Below are 18701 nucleotides of genomic sequence, written 5' to 3' on the forward strand. Positions count from 1 at the left end.
TAAAGTAAAGCAAGAATAGCAATAACCCACCATGAGCCTCAGATTCCCTAAAGACAGCCCCAATCGGGTTTTCTAGCACTACGCCAGTGTTTCTGGGTGGCGAGTCGCTAGCACATGGTGTCCCAGCGAACCAGCAGCCAGAGTTCGAAGCCCTTTTTGTGCAGAGTACCCCAGTGCCAGTAGAAATGGGTGCTTCAACCCAGACTATTCTTCAGCCTTTTTACACCGCGGGCACCGCTGGAAAACCCGCGTCGGCGGCTGGCCTGCGCTGCGCGTTTTTTGCGCTCTCCGGCAGGGGAGTTAGTTGCCAGTGTAGAGGCGCCCCGATTCACCCGGGCGCCGCCCCTGGGCAAGCCCCAAGCTTAGGCCGTACGGAACCTACTCGTCGGGATTTAGCGTCCACTCTCAATCCTGACACCATCCAGACCCAGCAAACGCAGCGGGGCGGGGCTGGGCATCGGCGGCGCCTTCTGCGGAAGGTGCGGTGCCACGTGCGCGCTGCACGGACCCCGAATCCCGCGAGTTCCGCAGTGGCCTCAGCCGCTCCCAGAACTGGGCCCCCAGCTTTAGGGCGGGGCCTCTTCCTAGCTTCTGGGCTGGTTGTCGATTCCCACCCGCCCTCAGGGTAGGCTCCAGCCCAGAGCCACAGGGCCGGAGTCGTTCCCCGCCGCCGCTCCCATGGCTCGCGCAGAGAGAGGCCCATCGGCGGACCGCGGTGGGCCAGCCTTTCCTGGATTCCGGGCTGCGGGTCTCGGGGTGGCGCAGGGCCGAAATCGAGCCTCAGTCTTGGCTCTACAAACCCTGGAGTCTTGGGTGTTTTCTGGCCGCAGAGCAGAGCCTAGACTCCTAGCCTCCCGACGCCGGCCTCCCAGTCCCCGGGATGCAGCGTCTCAGCTGGAGGGAAGCTCGCTGTGTGCCTAGGCCAACCTCTTCTGCGACTCTTTCCCTATCACTCTGTTCTCGGTTTCTGCTTTCTCCCTTTCACGGAATGCCGGTGCGCTCGGGGGCCTTGGAGGACTCTTTCCTGGGTCTCCAATCTACCTTTCCGCACAGCCTTGTCTCTCCCTCTCCAAATTTCTTTCTCTATAGATTCTGCCCGCACTTCCTCGCCGGTTTAGGCAGTAGATAGATCTCTCTGCCTCTCTGAATGTGCCTCTCCCTTTTTCCCCGGTGTAGCATTAAACAAATCCAGGTGTATCGAGGTTGAAGAAGTTCCGGCGACGTGGAAAGAAAAACAAAAAACAAAAAATACCCCTATTCTGTCCTTGGGACATTTCCGGTCACTACAGTTTGGCTTCCCCTTGAGATGATGCCAGCGCTGATTCTGCCACGCAGGCCGCTGCTACCGAGGCGCGGGCTCGCTCGCTCTCTAGCTGAGTATGCATATGTTTGAGTATGGATTTGTGTGTCGATGGTGAACTGGGGCAAGTTCTCCAAACCGAAAGCTGAGCGGAGTGGGGTTTTTAGGATTTAGGGCTACGGGCAAGTGAGATTGGGGATTTTTCGGGGGCCCAGATGCCGATGTGCGCCTAGAGTCGGAGCGTCCGTAGCCCCTTGTCCAGTATCTCTAGGGCCGCAGGGTCAATTCCGGGTCCCCCGAAGAGACTCGCCACCTTCTCCGCGGCAGGGAGCGGCTTTCGGTCCAATGCCGCGAGAGTCCCGGAGGTTCGCAGCAGGCTGGCCAGGCACAAGGGGAGGTCGATCCACAACCGATAGGGTGGGCAAGGGGATGGCGATTGGGCTTGGGTACCCCAAGTTGGGGGGGGGGTCTGTGAATTATTCTGGGCACTGGTGCCACACTACCGGCGGGGTTACGAGTGAGGGCGGGCGCCCCCTCGGGAACGCACATTTGTTTCGCGTTGGTCTGGAGCGCTCAGAGTACAACGCGGTGGTGCCGGGGTCAGGTATTTCCGAGCACCACGAATCCAAGGCTCTTGGTGCTTGGCCTAATCCTCTGCCCTTCCTGGACGAGGACAGGAATCAAGTGACCAGTGTCCCCCCGCCCCAATCCAAAACCCCCACAAAGCTAAACACACACGCAACACTCACCAAAGCATCCCACAAACACAAAAACTGAAGCCAACACACGAAAACATAAGCCAAAACCTTCATTAAACGCACTGCACATAAAAACAAAATCAAAATCGAAGAAAACGAAACACATACAAACATGAAATTCACCTAACGCAGAACACACAAACGACACCCACTAGCACAAAATCAAAAAAATATCAAAACACCGCGCAGATCGAACAGCCTTTCAAACGACACACAATGACAGCCTACAAAGACAAAGTACAATACGCACACAAAAATCAAAACACAAGACAGAAAACAAAATCCACCCCAAAGACCAAGATTCACAGAGCAAAACCCACTAAAATGAAATCCACGAAAAACCAACACGCAAAACACCAGCAACAAAAGACTCTCAGATAATGAAAAGAAAACGAACAAAACCAAAACAAACCTTATAAATAGAAAAACAACAACAACCCAAACAACTCCCGTGCCCAGCCCAGGGTGAGATGTCAATTCCGGGAGGGCTTTAGATCTCTAGGCGCAGAAGGCCGCTCCTCCCTGGCTCAGCCTCCCGGCGCGGGCTAGGCAGGAGGGCGGGAAGCAGGGCCTGGGCCCGGTTGCCGAGGGAGAGTCCAGCGCTCGGAGGTGCCCAAAAATCTAGTCTCTGGGGCAGCGACCCGTACCCGTAGGCTGCAGGAAGAGGCGGCGCAGGGGGGACTGCGCAGACTACTTGGGGGGATGGGGTTGGGGGAGGGGGCCGCCGGGGAATCCACCGCCACGTTTCCGATTGTGGCGAAATCGGCTCAGTGGATAAGTGATGTCCGGTTCCCGAGCCCCCCGCCCCCCTTTTCTCGAGCTCCGGGCTCTTCCCCCTAGGTTGCGGCCCATCCTCGTGACCACCCCCTCCAAAAAACAAACAACACTCTCTGAGGACGACTCACTTTTGGAAACTGCATTGTCCGGAGGGCCAAGGGTCCTCCTGCGGATCTCTGCCCCGCCCGCAGAGAACCTTGCCCCTGCGACCACCCCGCAGCGGGGCCCCACGGGCTTCCAGTGGCCAAGCCAAGCAGCTGGACTCGGGACTTGGGACTAGAAAGGGGAGGGAAGTCTTGAGCCCGAGCCGAAGAGAGCGGGCTGAACGTGCTAAACCTCTTCCCGGTCTCTCGGGCTGATGTGCCCTCTGAAATCAAGTCTTGGGGCTCCGGGACACCGCAACGGCTCGGGGCTGGAGGGCGAGGGGATTCCACTTATGGGCCGGGGTAAGGTGTCCGGAACTCCCGACAACCCTCAGGATCTCCTGAGTTGGTTCTGCTCAGCGCCGGTTCTCCCAAGAGGAGGCCCGGATTTTATCTCCAACATTTCACAGCTTACCGTCTGTGCTCCCGTCCAGGATGGGACAGGGTGTGTACTGGGGTGTTTTGGGGGTTCTGGCTCTGCCCTAGACCCAGCAATAGTATTACAGCTGCAGATTGGGTGGGGATGAAGTGGTTTGAGAACTGGGGGGCAGGCGCCGCCCTAGGGGTGACTCTGAGGAAACTGGAACGCCTCTCTATGCCTGGCAACATTGCTTGCCTCTAAAGCCCTTCCAAATTGCACCTGCTTGGGAGAGTGGCTAACTTCTTAAAAAACAAAAACGTGGCCTGAACCCTCTTACGTGGCGGGGTTTGCACCTAAAGGGGTCACCGGCCTCGCGCACAGAACAGAGGGCCACGACACCCAGCCTCAGAGATTTGTAGAAGCTGCGGCCGCGAGGCCAGGGCTCCCGACTCGCCTATGGTCGGCCTCTTGCCGTTAGAGTGCAGGCTAGCTCCCGGCTCTGTTGAAGCCTTCCTTCCCTCCCCCACCAACCCTCTATAAAAGTCCAGGGCGGCACGGCGGCTGTACTGCTGCTCTCCCGGCCTCCTGCACTGCTCCGGCCCGACCCGGCCAGCCCCGTCCGGCCCGCTGAGCAGGCAGGGCCGAAGAGCGCGGACACCCTTTCCCAGTTCGGGGCCTGCAGTGCGGGGCGGCACGCTGGGGGCGCGGCGTGTCTGGGGACATCTTGTGATGTTGGCGAGAACAGGACATGATCTCACATGGCGAGAAGCTCTTTAGTTCCTTAATCATTTCACGGTGCCTTCGGACGCTTTTTTTCCACCTAAAACGTTTAGTTTCAGCTCAGTGATCAGCTACCCCAGCTCGGCGGGGGAGCGGAAGGCTTGAATTATTCCGACCTGTGAGCGGCCCCTGACACCAAAAAAAAAAAAAAAAAAAAAGCACAAAAAAGTGGAAACTTTTTTTCCCTGTCCATTACATCAAGTTCTGAAAAATCAAAATGGATTTAGAGAAAAATTACCCGACTCCTCGGACCGGCAGGACAGGTAGGACCGCGATACGCGCTCTAGGCTTGCTAACTCAAGAGACCCAGCGGGGCGCTGGTCCTCAAACACTTCGGCCCTGGGGGAGGGGGTGCGCCTCATTTTCGCAAGGATTTTGACTGCGCGTCTGTCTGAGGCATGTTTCTCTTCAACAATCTGTTCACACACTTCTGATTCAGTTCAAGTGTTTGTGAGTTTGCGTGTGTTTTTCTCTGTTTCTGAATTTTCATGTGGATGTTTATCTGGGGGTCTGAAAGTTTGGGTCTGTGTGTTTACATAGGGGCTCAGAATGTGCCTGAGTGACAATGACAATTTGTGTGTCCCTTTATATATATATGTTTATGTACATATATATGTATGTAGAGGAAGTGTGTGTGTTGAAGAATCTATGTGCATGTGTGTGTGTATTTATATACATGAATCTGTTAGTATTTGTTTATAAGTTGCTGTTTCTGGGTACTGTTCTTTTGAGTATCCAAAATGTATGTCTATGCGTGGCTATATATGTGTAAAATTTTAATGAGTGTCTGTACATCTACTCCTTTAAGGGTCTGTGTTCACCTGTCACAATTCAAGTGATTCTGGAAGTGAGAATAAGATGGTTACACTGACCCCTCCATTTTTGGATGTCAGCTGCTGTTCACTGGGCATATACCAGTGTATACAAAAGTGCCTGCCTCTAGACACAAAGATAGGTCTGGAACCTGTGGGGGTCTGTTGTACTAAGGCTGCCATCAGTCAGGCTCAGGTTCCGTTCTGTTGCGAGAACAGGAGTAGAGGTGTGCAGCCATTCAATGTGTGGTATACACTGCTTCACTCTTTAGGTACTGTTGAGCCTACCATTTATACAAAAGGGTCTTCTGTTGCAGGCACAACCCTGGCAGGTGAGAGGAGGCAGCCTACCTTGCCTACCTATAAGCTAGTTGTGACTTTTCTAGGGATCCCCAGTCTGCCTTAACTCTTACCTAGATGAGCCTCTGAGTTATGCTCAAGTTTTATCTTGTGGGTGCCAGGAAGAGAGTGAAAGTAGGTGGACCTGTGTGTCTAACTGGGGCATCCAGCTCTGAACCTGTATACGCACAGGCAGGCCTTTCTAGCACAGAGCCTGGTGTGCCTCCCACAGTTCCAGGCAGTGGGTAACGGTGGGTGTTTATGTCGGAGAGGAGGTGGCAGGCTGCAGGAAGCTTCTGTCTGCCCTGAGGTAAAAGCCAGGGTATGGGTGCCTCTTTCACTCATTAGGCCAAAAGTGCTAACCCCCATCCAAACACACTTCTGGCCCTGACAGAACTCCATTCCCCATATCCTTGTGCTTCTGCGAGTCTCTACCTCCACCTTCCCTAAGTACGGGTCAAAAAGGAGGGAGGTGGGGGGTGAACTTGTATCTGGAAACCCAGGACAATTCCCTAGGCTCATATGTGTTTCCAAAATCATGACTGAAGAGAAGTGAGGGCAGAAATCTAAGAGGCAGGGAAATGAAGAAGGTTCCCCAGGGTGACGGCACAGGAAAGGGAACCTGGAAACCCCCTTTGCTCCACCCCCACTCTCCCCACTACTCCCTTAGTAGGTGAGACTCCAGAAGCATCTGCACTGGGGACTAGGGGGTGTGCATGCGTTGGGAGTGGGTCAAAAGCCTGAGAGGGTGCTCGAGAGGGTCTGCGTGGCTGGCCTGGCTGCCTCTAGACAAGCTGTCTACAAAGACTGTAATTCATGGCGGTCGATGGGCTCTTTGATTAGTTCAATCGCCTGAATAATCGTTTAATCAATAAAGCATTTCCTTCCTCTTCAAGACAGGCCTGGGTGGGGCTGGGGACCGAAGGCCTGGCCAGTTTAAAAATCTGGAGAGCCACGCCCCTCTTCACCTTTCTGTTGGATGAGGGCCCTACCTGGGAAAGGATGATATCTCAGGTAACACTACACTTGCGCCTGTCTGTTCCAGCCCACAACACGGCTGGGGAATAAAAAAGAGCTGAGAAACTGCCCAGGTTGAGGGTGTCCAAGTCTAGTTTGGGGATTTTTGCTTGGGTGTCTCCTCCTCCCAACTCCAAGGCTTTTTATGGGTCCCTTGATGACCCTTTACATCCTTCAGAACTGTATTCCATGTCTTCACTTAACCTCACTTTCCCCATCTGAATGATGGGGAAGGCATATCTGGTCTTCTAGCTTAAGTCGAAGATCTGGTGAGATCCTACCTGAACAAGGAGCCACTTAGGCATATTCTTGTCTAGCCTCTTCCTTGTGGTACCAAAAAAGGGAAAACTGAGGTCCAGAAAGGGGCAGGGACTTATTTGAGATTACACAGAAGGAAGTATGGAAGGAGTAGGACTGGAAGGTAATTCTTCCGCCCTTAAACCTCTTATTTTTGCTTGAAAAGGCAATAGAGCCCCACGTGCCCCCCACCCCCCCCCCATGGAGAAAAATGACAATTAGGCAAGTTAGCTGAGGTGGGGGTTAAGGAGTCCCAAGGCCAGGGAGAGCAGGGTAGGCTGAACGCTGCATTCATGGACCTTGGCATCAATTCCCCTAGTTCTGGAATGAGCCTGGTGGGATTAATACCCTCTACCCATGGATCTTCATCTTTCAGGACTTTGAAAGGTCTCATCTCAGGGATTCTTTTCAGACACACGAGGAAGCTGAGCCCTAGGAAAAGCAGGAAGCACCTTTGGGATAAATAAAGGTAGTCCCAGAGTTCTTGGCTTTTGAGGTGTGGTGGTAATAACAAAACCTGATAGAGGCATTTTACAGTTTTTGAAAAATATGGTTAAATTCTCCCCTTTTCCTCCCACTTCAACCATTCTTACAAACAGACTTGGGCCAAGCAGAGTAGACCTCTGATTCAGGAGAAAGGAATCATGCAGGAAATGGCTCTGACCCGAATTGCTGTGTAACTTAGGGTCAGTTGCTTTCTCTCTTTGATGCTTTTAAAATGAGGATTAGAAGGGACCCACCAAGTTAGGATAGCATTGCTCAGGCATCTCTGGCTTTCAGGAATTGAGCAACCAATCTGAGCTCTGTAGGCCTCGCTTTACCCAAAGCAGGAACAGGGAGATGGGCTGGACTTGGGCTGCAGGAGTCAATCTTAGGCCCAGTGAGTGCTATAGCAGCCCCAACCCACAGGCACAGCTGGGTGCAGGAGGGGCAGGCCCAGGAGAAAGCAGAAGAGAGGCCGGGAGGAAGCGTGTCCCGGGTACAGTCAGGTTTGTGTATGGAGACTGAGGTGGATGTTCCTCTCAAGGTGGCTTCTCAAACATTTTTCTGAATGGGCTTTCTTTCAATAGCAAAACTTTCAAAGGCGATTCGATTTACACAAATTAAATTTCTTTCTGGAAGTTTTCCTTTCCCAGTCTCCTGCCTCCTTCCCTTAGTATAGGGCCTGGGGAATGAAACCACAAGGCTGTTGCATACAGCAACGCCCTACCGCATTCAGCACAGCAGCTTGGAGACCAGCTCCCTGATAACCTGTGTCTCCTAGACCCAGACTTGTGAGCTGGGAAAGCTTTTGGAGGCAGGACTAAGGAGCGGTGCTGGGCTGGTCAAGGAATTGCTGTATTATCCCAGGATAGTCAAGTAACTTTTCTGGGCCACCATTTGGTGGACTATAAGGCTGGTTTAGGTGGCCAGGATATCTGATGGTGCCTCTTGGTGTTAGAAGATCGGGGAGGCCGGCCCACTCAGGCAGCTGTGAATAATCTCCTATCCGGAGGTACACGCCCTCCCTGCTGTGTACTGCAAGGTGGAAAGTGGGCTGCTATTGCAGCCCAGGTTAGGTTGCCCAACACCGCCCAGAAGCCCAAAAGCCTTCTGTGCAAAATGGAAATCTGACCCATTCCTGTTTGAGTAATATATTAATATATGGTTCTATTCAACCCTGGCAGTGCTTTGAGGGGAGATTCGGTCCAAGCTGCACTGGTATCAGAAGGAAAACCGGGTTGTATTGACATATCCTATCTGGGTTCCCTTCTCCTCCACCCCCTCCCCCCACACCAAAATAAAAACAACAACAACTCTCCACATGCCAAGAGTGGCTCTGGAGAAACCCTTCTGAGAAAGAGGTTTCTGGTTCACAGCCTTTCCTCTATCCCGGACATGCTATGTGACCTTGGACAAGTAGCCTCTTGTATTGCCTTCAGGTTTCATATCTATAAAATGGGGAAGACATAGCCTCATGGCTCTTTGAGCTGTAAGACTTTAGAATCTGAGTTTCTAGGCCTGAACTAGAGTAGAGCTGGAGGTGGATGTGTCTCTGACTGCTTCCCCTCAGGGAGTTCCCATACTCCCGCCTCTCCGGTGGGAGGGCAGAACTGCCGTTTTGAATTCTTAGTCCACTTTTGATCCATCAAGCGCCACCGGGTGGAGTGAACGGGGGAACTCTAACTCAATCCTGGTTCCTCTGCGTAGTTTCGATCTTCCAGCTCCTAGGCGAGGAGGGTGTGGTGGAAGATCAGGACAGGCAGGGTTCCAGACAAAGAAGAGATAATGTTGCCCCACCCCAGTGCCTACAGCAGCCTCCTGGGCCCCCAGAGGATTTCCTGGGTCTGTTTTCTGCAGCTGTGCCCTGGAGGGGTTGGGGACAGTGTCACTGCTGGAAACTTATCTACCCTTCAGGAGCAGCTGGATCTGGGACAGGAACAGAAGGTGGTTCCGAGGGCCGATCTGGTTCTGAGTGTGAGAAATTGGACAGAGGTAGAAAGAAGGGTAACTGAAGTAAAGAATGTCCTGGGAGTCCTCCCAGGGTCAACTGGTGCTCTGTCTTCCTTACAAGTCCAGATCCAGAGCAGACATCTCAGAGCCCTTGTTTCGGTGGATTTATGTGTAATACTAGAAGATCATCACTTGTGAATTTGAAATAGTGGGTCTTGGATCAAATCCCACGAACTGTTGGGCAAGGGGAGTCTTCAGTTACTCTTCCTGTCCTGGGTGCCAGCAAACGTAGGCACGCACAGAACTGTTGCCGCCCAGGCGAAGAATGGCTATCACATGCTTCCATTTCAAAGTCCAGTTCCTTTGCCTGTGGTCCCAGGGCCTCACACTCCTGGGAAACTGATTCTTGCTGGTCAAAAACCTTGCCTTTCTGGACCAAAAAAAGGTCTGCTAGAAATCCACCCATTTTTGTCTTAAAAACGACAAGCACTTCCCCTGGAAGGGAAAAGTCGGGTTTTCTCGACAACTGAAAGCTACAGCGTTAATAACACGCTTAGCGCGCCTCTGCATGGCCCTTGCAGACTGAATGCGCCTATTCGCCCACACAACCGCTTCAGAGACTCTCATTAGCACTGGACGGGACAGGGTTTATTCATGTCTTGCTGCGGAGGCAGACTTGCCCGTGCAGACAGAAATCTTCTGCTGGTCGCATCATTAGCCCCCAAAGCATCTGGCAACTCCTGTCTGAGGCTGGAAAGAGGGACTCGGGGCTCAGTGCTTGGACAACCTTGTCCAAAGCCTCAGATGGACACCCCCCACCCCCCGCAAAGGAGCATCCTGGTTACTAACTTTAAAGGATTGTGAGATGGTCCCCCAACCTCATGTCTCTGTCTATGGTTAGCTCAGAATTGAGAGTTCTTTAGTTAGAGCAGGGGAGGAGGGTAGACGAAGAGGTAGCAGCGGCAGCTTAGTTGGCGCTTGAGAAAATTATGAAATATTTCCACTGGGAGGAGAGCCTTCCATAAAAGCTAGGTAGGACAACTCTCCTATTTTACAGACGAGCAAACTGAGGTCAGAACGGAGCAGATGTGCACAAGCTACGTTTCCATTGCAAGTCTGATGGTGCTTAGATTGAAAGTTGGATCTTTACTGAGCTCCTTGTTTTCCTCCAACATCCGTTGTGTGTGTGTGTGTGTGTGTGTGTGTGTGTGTGTGTGTGTGCACACGCGTGTTTTCTGGAGACTGTTTCCCCATCCACACTCCCCACCCGCCATCCTCGCCTAGGCTGCCCTCAATCCGTCGGGGCATTTTAGGGTCCCAATGCTGCGGCTGGGAGGTCAGGCTCCGGCCGGATCTGCTGCGGGACTTTCCTGGCGCTGTGTGGATCCGCGTCCCCTTCCCCCAATTTGCACTCCGCTAGGCCTTCGCCCCGCGCGTTTGTCAATGAACGTGGCGCCGCCGCCTGGGCCCCGCCCTCCATTCTCTCCCATTGCCCAGGTATCGGCTAATCAGGCGGAGCCCGCCGGTTGCTCAGCCAATAGGGTGGTGTCTCGGTTCAGAGCCGGCTGCTACTGCTCTGATTGGTTTGATGAAGCGTGATTGGCAGATTAGCCTCCGCCCCGCCCCCGCCCGGAGGGAGGCTGAGCCCCGGGCGGCGCTGTCCACACGCAGCGGGTCCTGAAAGCGGCTCCGGGGCGGCGCGGTGGCGCACTCTGCGCGCCGAGCAGGCGGAGGGCTAGCGCCGAAGGCGGCGGTGGTGGTAGCTGCGCTGGCAGTAAAAGCCGACAGAGGCTGCATCTCAGCACCGGCAGTCCCGGCGGCTTTGGTCTAGGGGACCTTTCGGTCTCTTCTCTGTCCCTCGCTCTACGCCTGGGGTAGGCGCGGCGGCCGTCCCGGAAGAGGCAACTGAAAGACATTCGAACCAGACCACCCCCACCCCCCACCCCCAAGAGAAAGCGGCGGAAGCTCGAAGAGTTGGTGGGTGCGAGACAAATACTCCGACGAGGAGGAGACTGTCGCTGTTGTCCCCATTCTTGGTCCCGGCGATGAGGGAGCAGCGGGCCCCGCGGGAACTTTGAAAGCGTTGGGTCCCAGGGTGTGAGGGCTGCAGGCTCCCGGGGACTCCGGAGTCTTGGCCCCAACGTCAGTGGCGTAAGCGTCTCAGAACCCGCCCGGACCCCAGCGCCGCCAGAGAGGAAGTTCTTTGCAACTTCGTCCGAGACGTCGGAGAGCCGAGAGGAAAGAAGCTGAAGCCGCACGTCCGAGCCCAGAACTCAACGCAGCAGAGAGAGAGAGGATCCGGTGGAGACAGGGATCGAGGAGAGACTCCAGAGGCAGCGAAGCCGCGGAACCAGCCTGGCCGCCCGCGGGCCTCGCTGCCCACCGAGTGAAGTCAAGGGCTGTGTGTCCCACAGGCCTCCTTAGAGCCGCTCCTTCCGGCGGCCGGGCGGGGGGGCTCCAGGCGGTCCCGGAGGCGGGCTCCTGAACTATGCCCCCGAAGCTGCGGGTGCCTTAGCCGTAGCTACCCCGGGCCGGGTGCGGAGCCGCCGCCTGAGCCAGCCCGGGAGGGAAGCCACCGGGAGTTGGGTGCACAGCTCCGGGCCGGACTGCACTAGCGCCGTTTCCCGCCTCTAGGCGCAGCTCTCGGCGATCTCCAGCAGAGCGGCTCTGAGAGAGGCCCCGAGGCTCCAGCAGTGTTTTCTGAACCCAGCTCGCACAGTTCCCGGCCTGGCGGCGCGGCTCCGTAGCCTCGCTGGGCAGCCCCTTGGCGCCGGGAGGCGGCAGCGTGGGCCGGCCTGCAGTCTGGAGCGCCCCGATGGAAATACACTGTAAGCACGACCCGTTTGCATCCATGCATAGTAAGTAGGCGGCGAGCTCGCTTCTCTCACTCTCCCGCCGGGATGGGGTTGGTGGTTCCAGACCGCGGGGCAGGTACTAAGGATGGGAGGACCCAGGACTTCTGAGGCCGCGCTGTCAAGTTTGCAAAGTGCAGGGCTCCCAGGCAGGGGATGTGGAGCAAAGCGCCTGGTCGACCCGGCCAGGAGCACCTGGCACCGGGAATCCCGCCTCCAGCAACCGGTAGTGTACGCAGCCAGCTGCAATTTTTCCGGGGCTCTGGCAGCAACGTCTCAGTGTGCCGGGAGAATCGGGACTCAGACCTGGAGAGAGCTTTGGGCCGGGCCAGTTAGAGAGCATGAAGTTGTAGGGAGAGGTCAGTCTGAGTCTCAGCGCCCCACACCCTAAACCCGATGGCGCCTTTTTCACCCATAGGGCTGATAAAGACTGGGGCTTGGAGGGAAAGTGGGGCCCCAGCAGTGCCTCTGGGCTTGTAAGTCTGGAGAAAGAGGCTGCGAGCTAAGCGAGAACACCAGGTCCAGAGCTCCAAAGGCATTCTGGAGTTGAGGAGTGGGATTTGAAAAATCAACGAAGTAGCGGACCCTGAGCTGAGCTTCTGCTTAGAAGCCTCCAGTTCATACAGAGACCCTTAAAGACACTATCAAGTCCTTCTGTGCAGGACGTTTGCCTCATGATGGCTTCTCCCTTAAAAACAAAAAAACAAAACAAAATAGAAGAAGAAGCCAATTAGTCACCATTCAGGAGCCCTCGTCTTCTGAAAGACACCGCGTATGTAGCAGACGGGGAAGGGTCATTTTGGGCGCAGGCGAGGCCAGCCGACTCCCTGACCCGTCGGGATCTGCAGTTCACCCATTAGCACAGCCTCCTGTGAGATGAGCGCTCCTCTCACGGTGAGTTAAAGCCGGATTAGATTCGGAGATTTCGAGGAAATTCCAAGTGGAACGAATCGTATTTTCCTTCAGAGCTGCTGCGGAGCTGGGAGCAAGGCGCCAGGCTTCAGCAGCATTCAGCCGGGTGCCCAGCTCCGGCCCCCACGGGCCGCAGGTCAGGGAGTTGCTTCCGCGCCGGGAGCCTTCAGACAGCGCAGGATCCTGCTTACCTAGCCTTAGGTCCCCTATTTAACAAAGGCAGGCGAGACCCGGCTGGAGAGAAGGCGAGCTTCCCCGGGTGAAGATGTCCGTTCCTGCCCCGGAGGCCGAATGGCCTGGTAGGCAGCGAAATGCTGATCTAGGCTGTGGGGACTGGCTGCGGGCAAGTCAGTTTCTCTTTGTGTCCAATTTCCCCGAGTCCGAGGTCATCCACCAAAGCCGTGGGGAGATTTTCGAAGAGAAGCCGCTAGCTCGGATCCCAGCCTGAATGACTCCTCACCGTTTGGGGCCTATGCCAAAACGGTTTCCAGTCCGTGGTGACCCCAGCGCCCCCAGCAGCCGTCTCCTGTACAGACTTAGCCTGGCTCTGGGGAAGCTCTGATCTCGCAGACTGAGCCAGAAAAGCAAAGGAGTTTCTGTCAATACTCTGAGAGGTGACCATGCCCTTAGCTCGGTCAAGGAGCGATTTGAGGACAAAATGGGGAGGGCTGCTCTTGCGCTTCTATCCTTGCCTGTGGGAATCCACTCTCCCCTTCTGCACAGAGCCTGGCTGCCCAGAGGTTGTGCCCAGGCGCTTGGACAGATAGCATCAAGACCTGGTGGTCTCAAGGCCGTGCATGGGGGTGAAGAAGGTAGCCTCTTCCAGGTGTGGGTTAGCCAACCACTAATGCCCCTCTCTATCCCTCCTCCTCAGGGCTCTCATCTGCCCATTCCTTCGGAAGTGCTCCCTCCTCCCATTTTCAATTTTCCCTGCAGCACGGTGGGGGCTGGGCCCCAGCCCGCCTAGCTTCCAGAGCTGTCTTCTCTGGAAGTGCCCTTGGTCCTGATATCCAAAGCTATTTGTTTCCATAATATAGGCTCCACTTTGGAGCCCCAGTTTTTTTTTAGCTTGAGTGGGGGGGGTGCATAGTAGATCCTGAGAGGTTGCCCGGTAAGTAGGGGCTCAGACCTACTTGTCTTTCTTCCTGACTCTGGTCAGTTGCTTACCACCCCAACTCCTATCCCCTCTCGCCCACTGAAGCTGGGTGGCTTCTGTGGATAGCTGGTATAGGGGGAGGGGCAGGCACTGCCAGGGTGTGGGCTTCTGAGTTTTTTTGTCCCCACCCCCACCTATGGTTACCAGTTACAAAGCACTTTTATAGCCAGTCTCCTAACCAACTGTCTTCTAAACTTTCAGCTACATCCATTTTACAGAGAACGATACTGAGGTCAGAGAGACAAAAGGACTGACAGGAAATTCCCAGGGACAGTGCTGGAGGCAGTCTTTTGAGGATTCAGGAAAGGGAAAGAGAGGGACTCAGATTCCAGAGAGTAGGCAGTGGCCACTTGGATGGCTACATATAAGTGCAAGGCACTGTCTGTCTAATTTAACTATGTCTGTATCCATGGCCCTTCTGCCCATGTGTGCCAGCACCTATCAGTTTGAGAGTTAGTAAGATTTCATTTCTGCCCTTCCCTGTGTTCCTGTTTGCATGTTTGTGTGTACCCTTAATCATCCTTTCTGATACTAATAGGAGGAATTTCAATGACCCTGTGGATCCTGGAGTTCAATCTACCATTGAGTCAGCACAGACCCTTTCCCCAAGACCCTAGGCCCAGACATGGTCATTGTGGGTGTGGACGGGGGGACCCTGGTGGGTAGCATGTCCTTATCAGGGCCTGAGGAGCATCTGTGGAGGCCAGCTCCTTCCAGACCAGAGCCAGGAAAGTCCCAAGGGCATCTGGTATTCATCCCTTCCCCCCTGCCCTCCCCTCCTGCAACCCCTGCTCTATGTGCCCTGTAGGGGCGGGGCTGTGATTCTCTTGTATCTGCGAGTCAGTTTCCTGGTCTTTGCCTGGATTTATTGCATCTGTCTCTGTGTCAGCCCATGTCTTTCTGAAAATTCTACTCGATCCTGAAAAGTGTAGCTTAGTCTGTGTCTCCCCCCAGCACCTCCCACATGATGAACCCTCACTGTACTCCGGTCTGTCGAAAGTAGAGGCTGGGACTTGGCTTCTCTGAGGAAGTGCAGGGTGGGAGCTGGGGTCCCAGAAAACAAAGGTCCCCCCTCCGCAGATGTCCCTTTTTCTTCCAAATACCTCCTTGTTGGGCTACGTCCATTTTTCTCTTCTCTCATCTTGCCTCCCACTGTATACACTACCTTCACCTTCCCCCCACCCCCTCTTTGCCCCATTCTGGCCAATCCATCCCTTTTTCTCCCTCTCATCATTTCTAACCTGAGCTTCCCTTCCAGGCACTCTCCTTGCTGTCTCATCTCATTGAGTCTCTGCTCTTTGTACACTTGCCCTCACACGACTTTTTCTGGTTTCTTTCTCCATCCTCTTGCCTCCCTTCTCTTGGGTTTCTGGTTTTGATTCTTTCCAATCTTGGGGTAAGTAAGAGATATTGCCTACTCAGATGACACTTTTAATTTACCAACCCAACCCCCCCCCCTTGACATGTTCTCTCAGTGGCAGAGAGGACCAAGAGTTTTTGGGAGCCTTTCCAGGAAGCTGAGGGATGCAGGGGATCTCCAGCTCATCCTGGGTCTAGTGTCAGCTGTGGATACGAGGATCAGGCTCTACAAGAGCATTGGTAGCCTGGGCTTTGTGGTCAAGACTAGAGGGTGTGGGGACTTGCTATCACCTAGAGTGTCTCACCCTTGGGTTTTTCCCCATAATACAAATGGTCTCCAAAGATCACAAATGTCCTGCAGGACTGTTTTTGGAATTTAAATCCTCCAAAGATTGCTACTGTGTTTTGGGCAGAAAATTTAAATTGCCAGTAGTATAGGGAACAAGCCATTGCAGATGGCCCTGGTGCCTGGACTAATAGATTGTCTCAAAAGTGTGCTAGGTGCTTTTAGCTTTCTTTTTGTCCTCTCAGTTTTTAATTTACTTGCCTCTTAAATCCAGCCTGTTATTGAAAGATCCATACAACCTTTTTTTATTAGGGGCTCCCAACCCCAGAACAAGGCTTTCTTAAGACCCTTGACCAAGGGTGGCTGTAGTCTTTCTGTTTTAGGTGAACTATGCAGTTGTGTTCCTAACTGTAAAATTCTGTTCAGGATGGTTTCCCTTTTTCTTATGTCTGGACTGTTTTAGAACAATCTAAACTGATTAAAGCTCATTTTGAAAATCAGAGAGAAATTCAGCTTAGAACTCGAATTAAGTACTGTTATCTATAAAAAAAATTTTTTTTCCGCCATGAAATCAGCCTGAGTTTGAAAATTTGGGGAAATATTCAATTTGGATTCTGATGAGAAAATGCAGTGAATAGCTTTGGCAGTTTTTAGGAAATAGATTATGTTATGGGTAGTTTTCTCCTCTATTTCAGATATTGTTCATGAACCTGGATAGTAGTTCAGTGCTGGGGAATAGCTGAGATGAGGTGGCTATTTTATGTTTTAGAGTTGGAGTATATTTGTGCGTGCGTGCGTGTGTGTGTGTGTGTGTGTGTGTGTGTGCGACCTCTACGATGCCCTGGCTTCCATGGTACAACCCAGTCCCTGCAAAGTCCCAGGTTAGGAGAAGATTTCCTCTTCCTTGGTCTCTGAGCTGTCAGCAGCATTGGAAAGTCTTAGACTTGGCTTCTGGCTTTTGACAGTCCTCAATGATGTCAGTTAGTGGCTGATTAACAGCTACAAGGTCGATGATGTTGCTACACTGGATCACTCTGTGTTTACTGGTTTGGCTTTTAATTTACTTGCATCTCTGTTTCCATCCAGATGAACCTTGATGTTTTTATGAGAATGGAGCTTATTTGGGCGGAGGAGATACTTTCCCAGACTCTTTTTACTTAAAGTCCATCCCAGAACCCTTGTACAACCTGGGACTCAGAAGCCTCCTCTGGCTTCTTTATTTTCCCTAAACCAACATAAAGCTGCTTGCCAATTGGAAAACACTCCAAAAATTCCAGGGAAACTTCTTTATAACAAATTCTGATGCAGTAGAGTGAAATGTGATCCTTTGACCTATTTCTTTTATGTGCTTTGAGAGGGTACAGTGGTCAAGTCTGCATGTCAGCCTCACTTTTTAAATTTTTTTTGCCATCTTGATTGAGGTATGAGCCTCACCTTCTTAAAGAAAGGATTTTTATCAAGGCAGTGGTTTGGTTTTGTCTCGGCAATCTGCAAAACTATTAAAAAAATTTTTTTTTCAATCCTTAGCTCTTGAATCAGATTGCTGATTTTAAAAACGTTCCCCTGTCCCCAAGATCTAGGTTTATTAAAGTAATCCTTTTCACTTTGGGAGATATCTGTTAAAAGGGAAAGAGTTTCATTTTTTAAAAATCTCTTTACATTTTATGTATTTTTAAATGTATTTTCTCCCTAGGATCTATCTTAGACCTCAGCATCGTGTATATAATAAGTTCTGTCCCAAGTACAGATTGAGGTCTTCATATATTCCATTGTTTTAAAAAATTACAAAGAAAATGCTAGCAACTAAACGAAACACGGTATGAGGATGCTTACCATCAATAGCCCAACTGACTGGCTGAAGAAGGACAAAGGATAAGGTTATTTCAAAAAGCAATCTGAGGCATTCATGTAGCCTGTGCTATCAGACCCCAGGCTCAAGATAGCCAGCCCGCTGCCATTTCTGATCACAGGGACTGTGGGTCCTCAAAGCGGCACTTCTTTTCCTTCGTGACTGGTTCTAACCACCCTTTCCCTTGCCTTTTATTTCTGATCTGTTTCAGGACATGGAGGAGTGAATCAGCTTGGGGGGGTTTTTGTGAATGGACGGCCACTCCCGGATGTAGTCCGCCAAAGGATAGTGGAACTTGCTCATCAAGGCGTCAGGCCCTGTGACATCTCCAGGCAGCTTCGAGTCAGCCATGGTTGTGTCAGCAAAATTCTTGGCAGGTAAAGGCAGGAGCTTCAGGCTTCCCTTGATTTTTCAAATAATAACCTAAAACACGACCCAGCAGCTGTCCAATGTGGCAGTGTCATAGTGAGAATCCTGGTGGCGCTTCTTCCACATGCACAGTACTTTGGACTTTGCAGAGCCCTTCTGAGGGCATTCAATTCAAAGTAACCCCAGGAAGCCTTTGTTGCAGAATGGGATGTCTCAGTTAGAAGGGGTAACATGTTTTCTGAAAGCCTGCTGAATTATTCCTAAGAATCCAGGAATGAGAGGTTCTTGGGAATTCCCCTATCTATATTTGGTGCCTGAGCAGGGCTGGGTGGAAAATCCACAAGTTATAAAATCACATAACCAGACTTCAATGTTTCATTTTAATGTTTTCAAAAAGCACATTCCATTTTTAAAAGTCAGCTGTCATTTTCAGTTCTGGGTTATCATCTAGCTTATTATTTTGGGCTGCAGAGTTTTCCTTCTATATGTTTTGTTTCCTTCATAGTGACAGGCATCCTAAATATATATGAAATTAGAAAGAAAACAAACAAACAAACACCAACTCTCAAATTAGACAGTTGAAAGTTGCCACTTGACCCTGCAATTTGCTGCAAGAAAAATACCAACAATGCCAATTCTCCCAGAGGGCTCTGTAGCCTCTTAACGCGCCTGTTTATTTTCTTGGGTGAGATGGTCCAAGAAAGCTCGTTTTGATATGAGGAGACAAATTGTAGAGGGCAAAATGAGTGACTCAGATGCTTTCAGCCAATCAGCACTCAGGCTGGGAAGAGGCCTTAAGAATTCTGAGACCGTCTGCATCTCGCTGCACCCCAAAACCAAAGTCGCAAGTATGTTTCCAGGCAAGTGAAGTTGTTATAGGTCTCCCCTGGCAGTCAGGAAC

At 52.4% G+C, this 18701-nt stretch overlaps 1 protein-coding gene across 9 annotated transcripts in view; it reads left to right on the forward strand.

The window, feature by feature from the left end:
- The first annotated feature begins 4181 nt into the window (after nt 1-4181).
- PAX5 (paired box 5) overlaps nt 4182-18701 on the forward strand; it is a 186596-nt gene continuing 172076 nt past the window's right edge. For 6 of the 9 annotated variants that reach the window (XM_042243239.1, XM_042243242.1, XM_004004249.5 and 3 more), the window contains exons 1-2: nt 4182-4382; nt 17643-17808. In XM_042243239.1, coding sequence (XP_042099173.1) covers nt 4337-4382; nt 17643-17808 — 212 coding nt within the window. In that variant the 5' untranslated portion in view covers nt 4182-4336. Of the gene's footprint in view, nt 4383-10763; nt 11876-17642; nt 17809-18701 lie in introns of those variants that run through there. The other 3 variants (XM_042243240.1, XM_042243245.1, XM_042243244.1) reach the window with 3 other exon arrangements.

This window comes from Ovis aries, chromosome 2 (genome assembly GCF_016772045.2).
Source record: "Ovis aries strain OAR_USU_Benz2616 breed Rambouillet chromosome 2, ARS-UI_Ramb_v3.0, whole genome shotgun sequence".
NCBI classification, from domain to species: Eukaryota; Metazoa; Chordata; class Mammalia; order Artiodactyla; family Bovidae; genus Ovis; species Ovis aries.